Source organism: Patiria miniata, unplaced genomic scaffold, assembly GCF_015706575.1.
Source record: "Patiria miniata isolate m_02_andy unplaced genomic scaffold, ASM1570657v1 HiC_scaffold_7, whole genome shotgun sequence".
NCBI lineage: Eukaryota > Metazoa > Echinodermata > Asteroidea > Valvatida > Asterinidae > Patiria > Patiria miniata.
Window position 1 is genome coordinate 32909607 of NW_024037074.1, and position 21064 is coordinate 32930670.

The 21064-nt window shown below is 39.9% G+C and overlaps 1 protein-coding gene across 1 annotated transcript; it reads right to left on the minus strand.

The window, feature by feature from the left end:
* Positions 1–1831: 1831 nt before the first annotated feature.
* LOC119745857 (transmembrane 6 superfamily member 1-like) lies at positions 1832–19378 on the minus strand. The gene is made up of 8 exons (XM_038222491.1): positions 19023–19378; positions 18241–18338; positions 14051–14154; positions 10437–10626; positions 9611–9709; positions 7631–7723; positions 6135–6254; positions 1832–4337 (listed from the first exon to the last, which is right to left on the minus strand). The coding sequence occupies exons 1-8, from the start codon at positions 19213–19215 to the stop codon at positions 4155–4157; spliced, it is 1080 nt and encodes a 359-aa protein (XP_038078419.1). The 5' UTR covers positions 19216–19378; the 3' UTR covers positions 1832–4154.
* Between the last annotated feature and the right edge of the window lie 1686 nt (positions 19379–21064).

The window sequence follows — 21064 nt, forward strand, 5'->3', positions numbered from 1 at the left end:
ATACAGTTTATTAAAATTCAATCCGAATTCAAGTCACTTTTAATTGAACAAAAATAAAGCACTCTGTGCAGACGATAATTCAAGAACAACACATTGCACTGAATTGAAATTTTGTCCAATAATTGTTCTGGATATAGGACTCAAACGTTTTGAAAATCGACGGGAACATTTGAAGAATAAATTTAATATGATTTAAAGAAAATTCAGTTCATCCATGGGCTCGTATGCTCCATGACTACGCTGATGAAATTGCACCCATTCTAACCCACATCTTCCAGCAGTCTTACTCTACTGGTGAGCTACCATCTGATTGGCGTAAGGCTCGTGTTGTAGGTATCTACAAGAAGGGCAGTAAGAGTGATCCAGCAAATTATCGCCCTGTTTCCTTGACATGCATATGTTGTAAAATCATGGAGCACATAGTCCTGAGCCACATGGCTAAGTACCTTGCTGCAAATAAAATCATCATCGACAACCAACATGGTTTCCGTGAGAAATTGTCGTGCGAAACACAACTCATACAAGCCGTTGATGACTGGGCCTTTAATATCAACAACAACCATCAGACGGACGTCTTGTTTCTAGACTTTAGCAAGGCCTTTGACAGAGTGGCTCATCGCAAGTTGTTGCACAAGCTTGAATACTACGGCATCATAGGCAGAACCAAAGCATGGATCCAAGGTTTCTTGAGTGGTAGGACCCAGCAAGTTGCAGTCAATGGTACCCTGTCTGCACCTGCAGATGTCATATCTGGAGTCCCCCAAGGCTCTGTACTTGGCCCAGCCCTGTTTCTTTTGTACATCAATGACATCAGTGAAGGTGTTCTGTCAACAATGAGGCTTTTTGCTGATGATAGTGCAATCTACAGGTGCATCAAGTCTCGTAGAGATCTTGAGACTCTCCAAGCGGATCTCCAGGCGGTCATTGAATGGGCTCAGAGATGGGACATGAGTTTCAACATCACAAAATGTTGCCACCTCTGCATCACCCTGAAGAAGAAAAAGCTTGAACACACCTTTACAATCTCTGGCCAGGCCATCCCGCATGAGAAGAAATGCAAATACCTTGGAGTCACCATCGCTGATAACCTAAGCTGGAACACTCAGGCAGAAACAGTCAGAGCCAAGGCTTCAAGATCGCTTGGGCTGATCAGACGCACCCTTGGAAAATGCAGCAGGGAGGTCAAGGAGACAGCATATAACACTCTAGTAAGACCACAACTTGAATGTGCCACAAGTGCATGGAACCCATACACAATCCGCAACATCAGAATAGTTGAGAGTGTCCAACGCCAAGCGGCACGTTTTGTCATGAAGGACTACCACCGGGAAAGCTACGGCGACGCGCGCGCATACCAGAAACCGGAGACTTTTGTTTTTGGGCCTAAGGGACACAAATAGTTTGAAAATCGACGGGAACCATAATTTACTTGTATACCCACCCCGCAATCTTTTTGACAAACTATTTTGCGGCATACAAAATTGTATCCAAAGGAGCCGTTACCCTAGCTTTCTACATAACTTCAATTTTGTTGGAGACAAATAAAAAGACAATATATTGACAATATAATGTGCAAAATATATTGCAAATGAATTAAAAAAAACAAAAACAATGAGGCAGCTAGGGGAAAAAAAAGAAAGGGGGGGGGGGGACACGAGAAACTGTGTTTTCCCTAAATTGGCCTAAATGCTTGCTCATGTGGTTGAAATAAATACGTTCAACTCCACACCCCTCCCTTTTGTGTTGTGGAAACAAAGTTTTTCACAAGTCTGCAACAAAAGGCCGACTACAGGGAGACTATTAATAGACCACAATTCTGGTACCAATGACGTATGTTCCACTTCAATCGCATTAAATTGGAAAGGGATCTAGACATAAGATAAACTTCAAAAACAAAGGTTGAAAACTTAATGCAGCACCTTTTGATAAACCAATTTTAAACATCTCAATAAGGGAAAATGGTAAAAAGGTATTAACCAAAAAAAAAATGAAAAGAATACATCACACATACAATTGGGTCTTTCCATGGTCTTCCACACTATCTAAAATCTCTGTGTTCGACCCGGATCCTACATTGGCTTCTTCACGGGTCTGTCCCTTTGCAACCAAGTAAATAAATTCCCATAGACACCAGCGTTAAATCCCTCATACTTCAAAATTCTTTTAAAAATACTCAAAACTCTCGCAGGTGTTCAGGCTGCACAGAAAAATGATGATCAACATGTCGTCTTTCATTTTCTTTTCAATTTTTGGTGGTTGACCGATGACTTTTTGGAGAAATTCTCCTCCCCAAGAAGGCCAACCCTATAAATAAAACAAATATTGCCCAACTTTGGCTTGTTTACTTGGTTGCACCCCTACAGGTAAAATCCAAAAATCTGCAGCCCGAGTGTTCAATGGAACACGGTTCTGCATAAATTAATGTTAATTTCAACATGGGTTGGCGAGACAATAGTGCGAAAAGGCCCAATGATGTGACTAGCTTGATTTTGTTATTAAAATGCTACATTTTTTAGAACGATTTTAATTAAAAACTGCACACTGTAAATTAAAACGGTCCCTAATTATACATCAAATCACAGTAAATTTACACTATTTACACATCCCTGAAAAATCACTTAATTGGCTGTGCCATTTTCAAATGAGGGAAATATTTTTTTGTTTGGATGGTTTCACTGATCAATGAAATTGGCAGCGTTAATCTTGTACAAACTTTTAAAAAAGGTTGAAAATTAACCATAATTGATCAAAACAAACTACAATATCTGAAATCGTATGGAACAGTTCGATAAAAAACACATGTATTAATTTGTAATTACTTGATCATGTAAAATCCATTTTCCAATAATGTATATATTTTTTTTTGGCATAAGAAAAATTCAAGGTGGGTTTGGCAACAATATTACGACAATTTGTGTGCAACATTTTTGGAAAAATATCACACAATGGTGGAAGACTAATTTGCTTGTTTTCGTCCAATATGATGCTGTTAATTTTTTTTTTTGAACAATTTAGTATTTAATTGCTAGAACTTACAGTTGATCCAATATTGGAATATTCGAAGACTGTCATTGAGGTAACTTTTTTTTATGAATACCATGTTTGTAACAATGGATAGTTTTTGGAGATAGCTTGACTAGGTGATATTTGGCAGATTTAAAAGATGCATATTAGGGCTAATACTCCTTATGGAAGCTCTCAGCTTGTACATGGAAAGTGGTAGCTGTCCACACAAATTTGGCACTTGACAAACAATAAACCAATACAATTTTACAGACTTTTTTGGTTATTTTCGCGAGATTTTTTTTTGCAATTTAAAAAATATTCCGTTAATATATTCGGTGGATATATTTGGTGAATATATTTGGTTTGGATAATCAAATATTTGTATATTTCGTCAGTGACACCACAAAGTAACACCCAAGTGGACTTGAGTACTCGCTACACGCGCGTATTTTACAGAACCGAGCGATTTTCGTTTTCACGAAGTAACACTCATGTGCACTGTGCACTGAATCGGTCATTTTGGTTTTTACGAAGTAACACTGGTCTTTATTTCACCAGTTTTGAAGGCTTTTTATTAAAATATCTGTAATCGTACAAGAAAAGGTATTAATTACATTCCTGTCAAATGTTTTAAAACGCTTTAATCTTAAAAGTATTTCCGTAACAGTGTGAAAACAAAAATCGTTCGCGCCAGTGTCCGATGTGCTTGCACACACTTGAGTGTTACTTTGTGAAATCAACATTTGTCATTTTGCGGTTTTCACGAAGTAACAATGAAGTGGACTTTGGTGTTACTTCGTGGTGTCGGTGACAATTTGGTTTATTTGGAACAGCCCTACTGTAAAAATGTTAATTCTTTTTAAAGCTTTTTTTTTGTTCTTAAAATCATACTCTTTGGACAATTGCAACTGTAAACAAATCACCTTTGTTCAAAAGCCCAATGGGTTATGAAACTCAAACCCAAGAAAGAGCTTTTCAAGTACAAATATTTTATATATCACAATAAAAATTTAGAAAACCTCCTTCAAAGGATTCATTATAAAATCAGAATCCATAAAATATCAACACAGTAAGTATCTCAACTATTTTTATTTCATTAAAATTATTCTTTGGGAAGGAACAGTTCTTCAGTCTCTACGGTATCAATTTTATTCATCTTTGTTTTTTGAGGCTTTGCCATTGGCTACCGAGTAGCATCGCCATGCCAACAGCTGCGGTACAACCAATAGCGTTAGGTTTATGATCAGGAAGACTGTCTGGCCTTCTTCGGGGACCCGGTAGATGTAGGGTGTGTTGGAGTGGAGGGAGCCGCCGATGTGAGAAATCTGAGCCTATGAAATAAAAAAAATTAAAAATACACAAAAAAAAATTAAAATACACGACAGTCAAATAAACCACAAAAGGAAACAGACTAAGTGCATTATTATAATATTATCAAAATTGAATAAAAAAATTGACTGGATCGGGGTTCGCAACTGCGACCTGCAGATTGCAGTTCTGGTGCTCTACCAACTGAGCTATCCAGCCCTATGTTGGCAGTTTTTCCAATTGGTCAATATGTTTGTTCAAAAGCACTAGTAAGTGGCCATAAATGCATATATACCATTTAGCCAGGGATCACACCCAAAGTCACCACGCTAGCAACCTAGCAATGCTCAGAGTTGTAATGGCTCAAGCCAATGACGCGACTCGAGTCCGAATTGAGTCACAATTTTTGATGACTCGATTCAACTCGAGTCCCCAGGGGTAACTGACTCGACTTGACTTGAGTCACTGCGAGCAAATGACTCGACTCGAGTCCCTCATCAGAAAATATTTTTTGCGGTGACATACTGTACGAAGTTATTAACTAATGTTCGCGCGCGTACTACACGTACAAATATCTGCTTTATCACAGACTCTTTCGTGCCACCTCGTGGTTTTATAATGTAGCGCACAAACTACAAGTACTATCCTGGAACCGCTTTAAATGCATTCCCAAATTCTTCTTTCAGCATTGGCTTCGGGCGATTTCTTAAGCCCTTGATGGAACTCTGGCTAAATATATGTCCCGTTTTCAAAAACTAGTTAGATATTTTCTATATAACCAGAAACAGTTTTGTATGTTGCAATTTGGTTTTGATTATCAGTGTAAAAATCTATTCAAAGCCCAAAGCCAAATCGGAGATAAATCCGAAGTTTCACTTCTTGTTAAGTGTTAGTAGATCTTTGGTAGAAACGTCCAGCAGAAGCTGTGTATTGGGTACCACACAGCATATTTTAAGTCTTTGGATCTTCATAATAAACTGGTGCCTTATGTTCCTTCATCCATTCTGTAATTTATTAGATGGTGTTCAAATGTCAGTGACTCGAATTGGCTCAAGCATAATTTTGACTCAACTTGACTCAACTTGACTCAACTCGACTCGACTCGACCACACACTGCGACTCGACTTGACCTTCCTCACCCAATGACTTGACTCAACTCGAGTCACTACCTGGAAATGACTCGACTCGACTCAATTCACAAAATTAATAAATTGTTACAACTCTGGCAATGCTGCAAACCTGGGAATTAGCAAACTGGGGATCCCTCAGAGAAGATACGGCTTATTTCCTACAAATCCCGTTCCAGTTAATTTCCTTGTTTGACTGTAAGTGAATAATACATGTAGTCCCAAGGATCCTGTGAAATCATGGCACCTGGTGTGCTGTCATTTTCAAGTGAAGTGGAATGTTTGCATCAATTTCCATTGACGGTAGGCCGACCATCGTTGGGAAAAAACTGACTTGTTCCAAATACTGCCCCAATTTACCAAATTTGGTTAGTCAACATTTTGTTTGCAATTGTTACACATCCATGAATGAACGCAAGCCAGCTAGTCTGATTCCCTGACCTGACAATTCCCTGACATCCATAAATTGCCGTGTTTTGTCTAGGGTCAAGGAAACAGACTACAAGAACAGCAATTCTTTTCTTGGTTTTTCCAGCATCTATGAACACAAAACTTTAAGGTCAGGGTAACAATATTTGCTACAAAATACTGAACCCCAAATCCTTCCATCTCTAAAAATAATGGCAAAAGCAAATGTTGTATATTCGACTTCAACACTGACTATACCTACAGTATTTCAAGTATCGAAATTACCTGAGCTGATGCCCCTGCGTGTATTAGCGCCCAGTCTGACACCCAGGATGCCCCAGGGTACAGCAGGGCCCAGATGGTGGCAGCGTAGTACGGAACGTAGTAAAACCAGAAGACTAGCATCTGTGATGAATTGAACAAGCCCAATTTCAAATTTGAATAAATTCTGTCTTTGTTAAGGTGGCTTTTCCTATCAGCTGAGTTTTCCTTTTACATCTTGACTGGCACCTTCACAAAAGGGAACAAATGGTTTGGGACAAAAAGCCACATCTGCATCTCGTTTAGAGCAGAGATGCCACAGGGTCTGCTTGAAAAAAACGGAACTGGGTCTGCTTGAAAAAAACGGAACGGCTGCTTGAAAAAACGGAACTTTTTTGTGTGTGAAAAAGCCACTCCGTGTCCGACACAAAGTCCCCATTGTCATCTTTATCTTGTAGCCAAGCCAAGTTCTGTTTGTTTTTTAATTTTGCTTCTATGGCCTTTAAAGCTGTCGGTTCGTTCAATCACTTTGACTTTTTCCATATTCCTAATATTTATTCTGCCTACCCGAATTTCCAACGTAATACTCAACACGAAACGTGCATGATTCCACATTACTGCTGTCGGTGTACATGATACTTGCACTACGCGATGCGCTCAACGAAAACATGGTTGGTACCCGCATTTTTTGTATTCACATATATCACTGCGATCGGAAATCACCGATAGCTGAAATGATAGACTTGATTTCCAGGCTGAATGCTACGTGTGCTTAGCACACAACACGCCCGCACGCGGTGAAGCACGCGCGAGGCGCCGTTGTATACTGCGTGCAAGTACGTTGGCCGCTTGTATCGCATGCAGGCTCAGCAACAACATATACAAAGACTGTTTTTAAGACTACTTCAACGAACAACGTTGCGCCTAAATGTACTAAATCGAGGTAAAAATCAACGCATTTCCACAGAGATTTTTTTTAAAAACCGGAATTCCGCTTAAAACTGGAATAGTGGCATCTCTGTTAGAGGTAGCATCTACGGCTTCGGCTATTTTCAACTAAGTAGGAACAAGCTTACAGTAGACCTAGCCGTAGCTCTGGGAGCTCGTTTTGGATGCTGCCAAAGTCTGAATAGGCTTGTTTATCCAAGACACATGTGCTTGGACATTATTATATTTATGTTGCGTTCCATTCACTATGTGTTTTTTGTGCAACAAACTTGAATTATCTGTTGTGCATGTGCTAGACAGGGTAACTTGTGTTCATGTTAAGTGGAGGTTAACATATTAAGTTCACAAAGGATGAAAATGATTTGGTAACATCGTAAATTGAACATGAGAAATATGGTTAGACTGGAAACTGGAAAGCAGTTTTTAGTCTACTCCCCTTTCCCTCCCGTCCCCTCCCAATCCCCAATAAGAAAAGGAAAAACAAACACCTGGCTATGCATTACAAAGAGGCCAGGCTAATGTCCCTCTTCTGTTCAAGACTTCAAGTAATCTTTGTTTCTATCTTTCTTTACCTGCAGTTTGGGATAAGCCACTGGGTCATGTAGGTAGGGCTCATATTCCTTCAGGTACATCTGTGCCAACGGAAAGGGGCTATCCAGAGCAGCCTGTAAAACAATGTATACAATTTAAAAACATAAACAAATTTGAACTCCTACAAATTTAACCTTTCAAGTGACCTCGCTCAAGGGCGTAACAAGACCGATTGAATGGGGAGGGTGTTAAACAACAAATATGCGGACATACCACTCTGTGCTCCGGATTGCTGTACCGGTGCTCTACCAACTGAGCTATCCAGCCCTCTGTTGGCAGTTCCCCAAATTGCCAATATCTTTGTCCCAGATACTGACCAATTTTGGGGCTTCCAACAAAGATAAAAAAGGGGGTGGGGGCTTTTGGTTTAGCTGGGATATTTGCAAAGAATAAAAGGGAAGAAACTGAGACTTTCTGGTTAACATCTTGACGGGGATAATTGTAATTACACAAGGTTGAAAGATATCCTGCACATTATTGGGAAATAACATGTACAACAACAGGAAGATATAAAAGGAGACCCCTCCCCAAAGGGACAGGGCTCCCCCCCTAAAAAAAAGAGAGGTAAAATAGCGTTAACATTTAGCACACGCCCACTTTTTCCCTCTTGACAGCCCCCCCCCCCAGCCAACCCTTGATCTGTTCCCGGAGTCACACAGAGATGTTGCAAGCAAAAGAAGAGTGATTTTATTAAAGCAGAGGGCATTTTAGTTTGTCAAATTCCATATCATCTGATATTTACCGAACATTTGTCACCAGCGTGACGAGCCTATATCATAAATGTGATCTTGCACCACAAATTGTGAAGTGAGTAACTGCCATTTTGCAGTACAATGGGACAAAGCCAAAATTTAAAGGGGTGGGCATTTTTTTTGTTTAGGCAAACCTCAACCTGTAGTCCTGTTTTACACTGTACCTTTCTCCAATTATTATGTTTCGTTTAACATCTTTAAAGGGAATATACATCATTTGCTTTTGCTGTAATTTTCAGAAATGGATGGAATTGGGGGGTTGGAAATATATAGCAAATATAGTTACACTGACTTTTTTGAGGTTTTGGGTTCGAAAATGCTATAAAAACCAAGAAAAACAATCATTTTCCTGTAGTCTGGTTCCCTGACTCCATATAAGAAGAAACAGAGCAGTTTACATACAGTGGGGAATTGTAAGGTCAGGGAACCAGTCTAGCTGGCTCGTACCCGTTCATAGGTTTGTAATCGATTGCAAACAAGTGCGATGGTCAATTGGGGCCAGTATTTGAAAAAAAAGCCAGTTGTTTCCAACGCTGATCGGCTGATCAGAGTTGGAAATTGATACAAAAATACCACTTTTCTTGAAAATGACAGTATACCAGGTGCCATGATTTTACAGGATGCTTTACACTGTCATTCACTAACAGTCCAGCAAGGTATTTCAAAATGATTTGGTAGCTTTATTTTTTGATGTTTGCAAATGTCGTATTTTCCCTTTAATACTGTTTAATATCTTTCATCCCATTTTATTATATGTTGATGTTCATTCACTGTAACACAACTGCAGGATTCTTAAATGCCATTTTCTCAAGAATTAGATATACCACTTAAAGTGCTGTAAGTTGGTGGTCTAGTGAACTTAGCACCCCTAAATGTTATATACCATTGGAAAGCTCTTGTTCTGCTGAATCCAGATAAATAAATATCTCAATTATTAATAAGTCAGACTTTAAGCTCATTTTGTGATGAACAGGTCACAAATAACAGGCAACTTTCCTGTTTCAACTTGGCAATTATAGACTTGTGCTGCGATCGCTATTTCTTGGGGAGAACTTCACTGAACATAAACAGTATACTGTCAGGCATCATAAATAGCCAATCGGGCAGAAAGCCGTCCATGTCAAATGCAGCCAGCTTTGAGAGTTCCGTAGAATTTTAATTGATTGGGTGGTGCTTAATTGAGGGTGTCCTCTGTGAACATCAACTTACCATGAATCGGATGAAGGCTAGTAATGTTGCAGCTACGAGGTAGAACACAAAGAAGAGATCTATCGGTCGAGAGAAGATACTGCTGGGCTTGACCGACCCCTGGAAATAAAGTGACAAATTCTAGGTGAAATACTGACAAACAATCAGTACTAAGGAGGCAGTTAAAATATAAGAGTGAGGGTCGTGCCTCCCTTAACCACTTGACAACGGGATTATTTTTGGTAAAAAAAAAATACAAGTTTTTAAATGGACAACATGTATTTTAAAATCAAGTCCAACACCACAAAAATGGACTCTTGAGAGTCAGTTGTACAATATTTGTATGATATTTCTAATTTTGCAACAATCCAAGGTCCCGCCATGGAGCTACATTTGCCTTGATGACAGGCTGTGTACAGTGGCCAAGTTCAAGTTCAACACACAGTGTGCACAAAACCAATGGGAACCACTGACGTGTATACACGTCAACCGCCAGAGACTTGGGGAAAGCTTGACGATTTAACTCGTCACCTGCCACTGCGAATATTCATTGCCAGATCGTGTTTACACGTCCCCTGGCATTTACTGGTTAAAGTTTAAGGCATCTTCCCGAAAATTATCAACAATAAGTTTCTTACTTTTTTTTCTCAAAAATTTAAAACAACTTTTAAAGTCCTAATTTATGGATATTAGGTCACTGGAATGAATTAACTCCTCCCCCCCCCAATTTTTTTTTCTCTCTATTTTTAACCAAATCAAGAATGTCACGCCTTTTACACTTTCCAAAGTCTCTGTGTTGGCCAGGTAATTCAAACGTGGCTTTAGGTTGTTTTTTAAGGACACATACCTTTGTTGGTTTCCTCTCATGTAGGAACCGGTACCCGGCATACACCGGTAGGAAGACATACGGTACGTTGAGGAAGTAAGACGATCGGACCTCGGTGCCGTACTTGCCCAGGACGTTACCGGGCATGAAGACAACGATACTGTTCATGATGGAGCCTACCCAATATAGTCCAACCTCGCGGTAATTTTCACTAAAAGGGAAAAAAAAAAAGAATTATTAAATCCTCCTTCTCTAGCTGGCAAATTCCACAAAGCCATCCCAGCAGTCAAAACCAATCAATTTTTAACAGTTAAGAGCCCCCAGCCTACATAAAGCAGGATTGACTGCCTGTGACTGTTTATGTAACTTGATACAGCTGTGCTTTGACTGTAGGAGACCGATAAGGCCAAAAAAAATAAAGTCTCCGGTTTCTGGTATGCGCGCGCGTCGCCGTAGCCATGCGCGTCGGCAAAATGAAAAAGTTTTTTTTTTAATGAAAGATGATGTCCCAAAACCGCCAAACTCACTGGTTTGACTGGAATACTGCTGCTGCACAATTTTAACGTGTTTTTAGATTGGGTTATGGTTAATAAGCTTTATGTGGCCTCTCTGGACTCCCATATATGTGCACTAAGTTTAGTCGGACACCATTTGCAGTCATCAGCACACATTTGAAGCAAAAAAGTCAGGTAAAAAAAATTAAAAAGCCGCGTCGCCGCATCACTTTTTGGGCAAGCTCCATACCAGAAACCGGAGACTTTTTTTTTTGGCCTAAGCCAGCTGTACTACCAGTTACTTGCTAAAATTGTCTGTTCATGGAATTTGACTAGTCGTAGCATTTACAAGCATTGTTGGTGACTAGCCTGTGTATAAAGGCATGGCGGGAGAACAGGATTGATTGTTTTTAATTGTCTATGATTGTTAAGAAATCAGGAGGGTTAAAATCACAAGTTCCCTGCATTCAACCTAAAGTTGTATTTCCCTTCTTTTTTTTTTACTTTAAGAATTGTTCAAATACAAAAATGTTACATTGATCTCAATTTAAAATTGTTCATGTCTAACTGATCTCAATCTGTAGGAATATGTCAAATAAATGTTTTTTTAAATGTTACGTTTGATCAATCTTTAGAGATGTACATTAGATTCAAAGGAGATCAATAACTCAATTTGCATGCTGATTTTGTTAATCAAAAGAAAATATATCGGTATTTAATTTGATTCGACAGACTTTGAAAGCTCATTCGCAACTACTTTTCTTAATTCTTTTTTATGTGATTCCTGCGTATATATTCATTTGCAAAATGGCTAAATGATTGCCAAAGTATAGACGAATCTGGCCACATGCTCATTGTACACGCACTAGGCCCCCTGCAATGGAGAAACCATTGTGCACACTATTTAGTACAAAGCTACTGCCCTGTGACATAATCATCTGAACAATAGCTAGCACAATGCTTTCGCCATTGAAGGGGGCCTGCATTGATAGAATTGATAGCATGCCTGGATTGGTATATAGATGCAATTAAAGAATTTTGAATCAATGTCTATATTTATTTAATTTTAACATGCAGTGACATCTTAACCAAAATAGTAGCTTACAAAATTAATTGATTAGCTTGAAACATAAATTAAATATTGATGTTTAATAAGGCCAGCTGAATCTACAGTAGGAACACTTGAAATCAATAATTCCAAACAATTTGCGATGAATTCATTGGAGTATATTAAACCAAACAAGCCACAATATGATAAATTTCATCAAACCATATGGCTGTCATTATGCAAATAACTATGAGGTTTTTTTATTGCTTTCAATAACTGCTTATGAAGACATTATTAAAACAGAGATGCCACAGGGTCTAATTGAAAAAAAACCCCAGAACTTGGTCTGTTTGAAAAGACAGAGCAGCTGCTTGAAAAAAACAGAACTTATTTTGTGTGTGAAAAAGCCACCCTGACACAAAGTCCCCGTTGTCATATTGTCACCAAGCCTGGTTCCATTTATGTTTTCTTTTTGCTTCAATGTTCTTTAAGCTGTAGGTTTGTTGAATTTTTCCATATTTCTATTATTGATTCTGCCTACCCGAATTTCCAACGTAATATTCGACTCGAAACATGCACGATTCCACAACACTGTTGGTGTACATAACCTTTGCACTACACAATGCGCGCGAGGACCAAAGTTCCGGAATTGATGCGGCGACGCATTTTTTTTTTTTTGGTGGCTTTTTTTTTTCAAGCTTGTATTGTACAGACAAGGTGGGTACTATTTTGCTTTTTTGTGTCCTCATTATACATTGGTGTCCTCCATCATCTGCCTTGGTGCCCTTTATCATTTGCCTTGGTGCAATTTCCCCATTCTGTTGTAGCTTCCGTGTTAATTTGAAAAAAAAGAAGGTTGACGCGCAGGATTAAAATCGACGCGCGCGCTGACCAGAGATTGAGTATTTTTTTTTTTGGCCTTACTGCAATAGGAAACCACCGATAACTGAAATGATAGACTTATTTCCAGGCTGAATGCTACATGTGCTTAGCACGGTGAAGCACGCACGAGGCGCCGTTGTATACTGCGTGCAAGTACATTGGCGCCTGTGTCGCATGCAGGCAGCGCAACAACAAAGACTTGTTTTTAAGACTACTTCAACAAACAACATTGTGCCGAGCGTACATGCGCCTAAAATGTACTAAACTTGAGAGTGCTAATGAGGTAAAAAATCAACGCATTTTCACAGTTATTTCTTCTCTTTTTTCAGTTTATTTTGACGGCCGGAAAAACCGTAATTTTTGTGAGATTTTTTTTAAAAACGGAAAAAGCCAGGGGGATAACAAAGGAATGACCTTCACATCTGCACACGTTTAAACAACAATAGGATCCGTTCAACTGAACCAAATACAAATAGCCCTTTCACGAATATTCCAAATGAGCGAGCAAGAAATTAATTCCAAGTTTATCCTTTACAATCGTGAATTTGAGAATGACAAAAACAAGGTTTGCGGTAACACCATTTGAATTACATGTATATCTCTTATGAGTTGTGTGGTTCTCAGAAGAACCAGTCGACTCGAGTTAAACCAACTGGTTCTTCTCAGAACCACACAACTCACAAAGAGATATTATTCACATGGTGTTAGTGCAAACCTCCCATTCATTGAACATGTCCACCGTGCAAACCTTTATCTCATCTGACAAACAAAACAAAACAAGGCAAGTGTGGTATTAAAAGCTGGTCCAAGAGCTCAAAATATTCTGTAAAATCGATTCAGGATGGCTATTCAATAGATGTTGTACACACAATGGGCTGGATTTACGGGGTAATCCTATACAATAGCACTGCCCAGCACACATCACCAGACAACAACTAGGCCAAGTCACAAGTGACAGTCAGTCAGTCAGTTAGGTATAAAGAGGACACTAGGCTGGCCCTCTGGGACCAGCCAAAAAATCACAACTGTGCTCGGATGGGACTCGAACCCACAACCGTCTGCCAAGTGTAGATGTTTAAACCACGCTACCACCAAGCTTTCCGTGATAGACTGACCAGTTCTAATATATATATATATACAACAAAATGTGAATTTTAAAATTCACATCTCACCGACTTCTGAAATTCTATCAAAATCCCCTTGTGACTTACTTCCAGACGATAGCGGTGATCATCATGATGTACATGAAGTAGTGACCGGACCCATCCCAGTAGTTGATCATCAGGCCATAGGCTGTGTTCAGGTATGGCTCTCCCTGCAAAACGGAATGAACAATTTCATAAGATAAAGGCATTTTTGTATCATCTACCTCTCCCTGTGTTGAAATCAACATACCCACTGTAAGTGAACCGGGTCCCATGGAACACAGGTAGGCAAGGCGTACTGTTCACACTTATAAAGGTGTGTACATGGGTTGGCTGTACACAGGGAGTGTGGCCTAGTGGTTAGGGTTCGTGACTCATGATCAGAGTGTCTGGGGTTCGAATCCAGCTGCTGGCCGTGTGTTGTGTCCTTAGGCAAGGCAGTTAACCCTGACTTGCCTCTCTCCACCCAGGAGTATAAATGGGTACCGGCATTAGCTGGGGAGTAACCTGCAATGGACTAGCATCCCATCCAGGGGAGTAGAAATATCCTCAGTCGTTTCATGCTACTGAAACCGGAGATAAACGCCGGCCTGATGGGCCACATTGGCTTGTGACAGACTTGACTTGACTTGACACGGGTCGGCTGTAGATTTAGCTTTTCTACCTGGGTACAGCCTCTCAAACCAGGTTTTTGCAAAATAATTCCTGTTTCCAGCAAGGCCGAGAAAAAAATTATATGCTTAAAAAATTATAGTAAAATTTTCCAGGTACTGCATGTAGGAAAATAATTGTATTTTGTCATTTGTTTGTTTGTCCATCTTCATGGATTTTGATTTTCTACCCGGTACAGCCTCTCAAACTAGGTGTTTGCAAAAAAAGTTCCCATTTCCAGTAAGGCCCAGAAAAAAATTACATGTTTCAAAAAATTATGTGTTTAAAAATTTTCCAGGTACTGGAAAATAATTTTATTTTTTCATTTGTTTGTCTGTCCATCTTTGCATATCTACTTTGTTTACTCTTAGGGTACCTGTAACAGTATTCTGTTTATCTAACCTATTTAATAACACAAACAAAATAGCAATTGACCTCAGGACTACTTCTACAGGTGATCTTGTTTTGAGGAAAAGAAATAACCCACACGTCATTTAATTCCCTTGTAAAAATTAAACAGAACACTATGCAGGGTAAATGAGGCTTGTTTTGATATTTTTTTTTAGAACCTTGAAGAGTTGTGGGTATTTTCCCCTGATTTTTGGAATTGAGGGTATAAGTTACCGTTAGTTTCTACGGCAATTTATAACACTGGTCTGTAGGTTGTGCCAAATCTACCAAACATAAAAAATATTCGATCATCCAGCGACTTCAATTCTTTGATAATGTGAGTGGTCTAAAGAAAAAGGGGGAAAAAAATCTATTATTTAAATCTGATAAGTTGTACGGAGTTATTGTTTGTCAAAAGCCACATTTTTGCTGGTGGTCACTTTACACACATGATTCGGGCGCTTCTGTGCGAGGAATGTTTGCTTGAAAAAACATGTATAATGTATAACATGTATTTGACATCGATAATTTGATACACATGATGTGCTTAAGATTTTATTGACCTTTTTTACGACAGGTGCACACACAAATCCGATCAGCGGCCTATTTCATTCCTGATCAGGGTAAGCTAGCTTAAATCAGTGTGTAATTTCATGCAGTTTCGAACCCGAACGTACAATTCCCAACTGGCGCACACAGTTTAGCCCTGCACATGTCAAACGTGATCAGCCTGTTTCAAATGCATATACTCGATCGAATCCAAGTTCAAACAATCAAATACTAAATTATTGAAAGGGATACTACAACCTGAAATCCCCCAAAATTTATGTTTTCGATTGTTTACTTATCCTATTTTAAAGGTCTGGTTGAAAGGAAACTAACCTTATATGTATGTATAAACACCATTCCCAAGAAAAAAGAAGAAGGTTGTTTACATCGGACATGACAGACATTTTGTGGTATATACGCGTACGTACATGTATTTCCAGCTGTGTCAATTCAATGTATGGTACACATTATCTGTGTGATGGTGCGACACATAATACACACAGCACCAATACACAAATGTTGTTTCTTACACATCCACAGAATGCGAACTACTGTACGGCAGGTTCACAAGTAGCATCAACAGCTCGATTTTTGAGAGTCAAGATTTTGACCCCTGAAATTTGTTCTCGCGAGAATAACACAAAAATGCTCAGTTTTTAAAGGATGGTTGTGTGGACGTTTATATAAATGCTCTTTCCAATTAAAGGGAAAGTACATCATTGGTTATTGCTGTATTTTTCAGAGATGAACTATTTGACGGGTTAGTAAAATAGATCAAATATTGTTACTCTGACGTGTTGGGAGTTAGTGTGTTCGAAAATGCTGGAAAAACAAAGAAAAACAAAAATGTTCAAGTAGTCTGGTTCTCTGACTCCACTAAAGATGAAATGGATCAATTTTAATATAGATACCAGAAAATTGTAAGGTATAGGGAATCAGTCTAGCTGGCCTACACCCGTCCATGAACATGTAACCAATGGCAAACCAAATTTGGACTGAAAAAAAAAGGTAAATTTGGAGCAGTAGTTGAAAAATAGTTGGGTTTTTCCAACGGTGGTCAGCCGACCACCGTTGGAAATTTATACATGTACAAAAATACAACTCTTCTTAAAAGTGACTTAACACCAGGCGCCATAATTTTACAGGATGCTTTAGACTGTCATTTGCCAACATCCTAGTAAGGTATTTCGTATAAATTTGTTAGTTTTGGTTTTCGATGTATGCAAATGTTGTATATTCCCTTTAACATCATTTCGTATAAAACATGTTTTGTAGCCCAATTGGGCGTATTCCAGGACTTAACGTCCGTTTAAAAATGCTCAGCACGACTGGTCTGCGGTGTGCACACCTACATGCAGCAGTCATTTTATCCCTCCTTCCGGCTTGGTTTACACCCCAACCACTGAACTAGGATCACTGCCAAGCACTCACAATCAAGTAGCGTGTAATTTTAGAACACACAATAGCCAAACCCTTCTCTGTTGTTAATAATTAATGCCTGGGAACAGCCCAGATTGTATAAACAAATACGAGCTACAGGTTGCAGGGCTGATAACCTGATAGCGCTATCATGTGGAGTGTGGTTTGCTGGCAATTCAAAAACCATTCCAAAGCAAATCTGGTACATGTAACTTATTCAGCTGCAAAAGTACATGTTTACTTAATTTGAAAAACAACACATTGTAAATCTGGTAAATTGATACTGGTTGTGTTTGATTCGTGGAAAATGATTTTTTCTTAGAGTCAGTAGAAATTTCTGAAATTCAGGGAGTGGTGGGTTCGGTTGAAGAAGTGCGTATTGTGCAACAATTGTTGAGGTGTATTGTGTAATGTTTACTGTGTGTTGACATACTGATTAAAGGTGCACACAGGAGAGCTTAATGTTACAAAGAGAATGAAACAATATGCATCAAGCAATGTGTGAGCATCAGCAATATTATCACTGCATCAAGAAACACACACGTGACGTATACATACAGAGTGGTTGTGCAAAAAAAATGTATTGGTTGAATTGTGTTTGATTAGGTTAGGCTGATTAGATCGGGTGGTAGGGTTGGGTTGGGCTGGGTTGAGTTGGAATGAGTTGGATGTGTACTTTGGGTTGGGGTGGGTTGGGTTGGGTTGGGTTGGGATGGGATGGGTTGGGTTGAGTGGAATGGGATGGGATGGCTTGGGTGGGGTCACGTTGGGTTGGGTTGGGCTGGGTAGGGTTGGGTTGGGTTGAGTTGGGTTGGTACCGGTTGGGTGGGTTGTGTTGGGTGGGATGCGATGGGATGGAATGGTTGGGTTGGGTTAGGTTGGTAGGGTTGGGTTGGTTGTGTTGGGTGGGATGGGATGGAATGGGATGGTCACGTTGGGTTGGGTTGGGTTGGGTTGGGTTGGATTGGTTAGGTTGGGTTGGGTTGGCTTGGCTTGGCTTGGGTTGGGTAGGGTTGGGTAGGGTTGGGTAGGGTTAGGTTGGTTTTGGTTACATTGGGTTTGGCTGGGTTGGGTTGCTTTGAGTTCCAAGGTTAGGTTAGGTTAAAGTAGGTTAAGTATACGACAATTAGGGAAAAAACTTACAAAATATGTGGAAATGAATAGCCCTTTAAACAGTAAAATAACTCATCCAATTAATAAATCATTTAATTTCTTGAAAAAAAATTCTGCTTTTGTTTCTGTTTTACCTCCTTGAGGTAGAATTCAATAAAGTTGGCGATGATCCCGTCAGCAGACAAGGCAAGAATGAGATCAATCACACTGGTCCAGGCAAACAGGGAAAACACTGAGGGGGGGAAATTGGAAGACCAGTTTAAATATCATGAAGTTATTCACGTTGGAAATTCACCCTTTCAGGCATCATGATCAGGGCTTTATTTACTTTCAGGACCCCTCTATTTTTTCGCTGCTGCTATTTTTACGAGAGTTGACCATTGCGTTTTAGGGTGCTGTTTCAGTGAGTTCAAAACAAAGAGGAGTCCTAAAAGTACACAAAATAAATTGTGGTTTAATGAATGAATTAATTAAAGCACAAAACAGACTGACCTTCAAATAAATTGATGAATGCTGAATTTGTTAGTTCAAACTATTTCATTACTTATGAATTTTACGGATGTTGTGCCCAAAATAGTCAGGTAAATTAGCCTCATTCATTTGCAAGATGAGCTGTTCTAGAAGCAAAAAAAAACAGCACCATGAGCAAAACATCTGGAAAGATGGACATCAATAATTTTTCCGTGCAGCGACCGGAAAAAATTCCATACTGGGCCACCACTCAGAGCTCCTGCACAAAGTCTATGGGCCATAACGGAACATTTAAATTTTAAAAGTATTATCAAAGAATTTTTGCACTCCGGTTTTATAAACAGTGTTTCTTCATCAGATTTACAACTTTTGGTACTTTTCAGGTCATAATAAGGAATACGCTTGGTGGCCCAGTACGGAACTTTTTCCCTGGTAGCTAGCTTACTGTAGAAGAACCAATCTTTGGGCTTGGCCGAGCGGCTGATGAGGTACGCCAACATCACGATGATGGGCAGTATCAGGCAGCCTACGGCGAACACCGCCCGGTGATCATCCGAGAACGACTGCACGGTGTTCAGCGTGTAAGTCACGGGAATGGCCGTCAGAGACAGCAGGAAAATGCCAGTTGCCGTCGCCATTCTTGAGGTATGAGGAGTCTATTAGGTGTTTGAGCTCGTTGTTAAGAGAAGAAAAAAACCTGAACAGTCTTCAATTTGCATTGCAAGAAAAAGAGACACCGTCCGAAGTAAATTGGGTGGGAAGATCGCTATCGCCTTAGCACATGTTTTGCAAGTATTCTGGGAACACGACTGGCGTATACCATTACACGTTCTACATTCCTTCAGGGATTCACCAGACTATCGAGTAATTTCACCGTTCGGCTGAGTGAGCGCCCTCTGTATGTCCATATGCACCCCCCCCCCCCCCCATAAAAAGGGGGGGGGGTTCAGGCTAGGCGCGGATCCGGGGGGGGGGGGGTTTGTGGGTAAAAAAAAACCAAACAGATCTGTCAGAAAAAAAAATTCCCATAGAAATTCTAGGAACAAAAATGCAAACCCCCCCCCCCTCCTCTGACACCGATATTTTTTTACTGGTAATAATGTCCGCCTTTGCACAAAATACGGATAGAGCCAGCTTGGTTAGGGGGTAAATGTACACTTTTCTGTGATATAGTGTTAATAATCGTCGGATTTGAACAGCACCCCCATTGAAGTGTGGTGCGAGCCCATGTTTTTTTTTTTCGGAGGCCAAGCGTCCTGAGAAAAAAATGTCTACATTTCAATTTTTGGCCGATGAACCCCTCCCTCCCTCCCTGCGAAAATCCGTGGATCCGCCCCTGATGGTTATAATACCCGGCTACTTAGTAACCTGAAAACGCTGACTACATCCTTTCTACTTTTCCATTTGTTTGAGCGGTTTTGTGTGTGTGTGGTTTACCTCCATGGTAAATCGGGCTATCTGGCATTTCATCATAGCACTTAGCAGTGGATTTGAATTTGGTAGTACATTATGAAATACGAACACCGATATCTAGAAACGACCGATAAAAGCTCTTCTAAAAGTGAGCATCTGTAACGAAACAAAAACATTATGGGCTCTAATACAGTACGCCGCCAGCATGTGCGATTGCTTCTGCATGCAGAAATACCAAGCTGGTGTGCCTGTGTAGAATGTTCTTGAAATGGAAGTCAGGTTGGCGTGGGGAGTCAGGTTGGGCTGGGCCTAGCGGTACTTTCATTGCCTTCCACCGCTGTGATCCGGGTTCGAATCCCGTCTGGGCTAATATGTGGATTGGGTTTTCAGTCCTTGCCTGATTTCCGCAGGATATTCGTCTGTGTTTTTCCTCCCACCTCTACAGCTGTAATTTCTTCTCATTCACTTCTCTCTACAGGTTCTTCAGGCTTTCGAGCTTACAGTGCCCAAAACGCTATTTGGGGAAACAGTACCAGTCGTAAAAAATAATATAAATATAAAAAAATGCAATAAAGAAATTGACTGGAGTGGGGTTTGAACCTGCGATTTCATTATTACAATTCCGGTGCTCTACCATTGCCCATTGGGGCATAGGGCTTCCCCATTTTATCAATGTTTTTGTTCAAGGGGTACTTTGAAAAATTAATGAATGCATAGCTCTATGTCTATGACTTATGAACACAACAAGTGGCCACTGCTTGTGATTGACTCAACTAAAAGTCTGCTCCTCAAATTCAGTAAGGGTAAAAACCTTGGAAGTGAGGTAAATGTATCAAGTAGGGCCTCATGTACGGTATACATGACATAAACAAGGCTACATCAAGACGAAATGGCTAATTATAGACTGTTGCGGGACCCGTGTTTGTCAACAACCATTCAGTTAGCTCCATGTAGGTTTGCAGCATTGTGATGGATGATCAGATCTAGACAACTCTTATTATGTACATAATCACACGCGGACGTGCGGACAATAGTTTGGTGGGACAGAACACAAGAAGGCCGTCCGTTCTCCTT

Coding starts and splice junctions, on each gene's coding strand:
- LOC119745857 (XM_038222491.1), bottom strand. CDS start 19,215: ATGGCGACGGCAACTGGCATTTTCCTGCTGTCTCTGACGGCCATTCCC. Junction 10,627..14,050: donor ATCACCGCTATCGTCTGGAA/GTAAGTCACAAG, acceptor TTTCCCTTTTAG/TGAAAATTACCGCGAGGTTG. Junction 6,255..7,630: donor TGGCTTATCCCAAACTGCAG/GTAAAGAAAGAT, acceptor AATTCATCACAG/ATGCTAGTCTTCTGGTTTTA.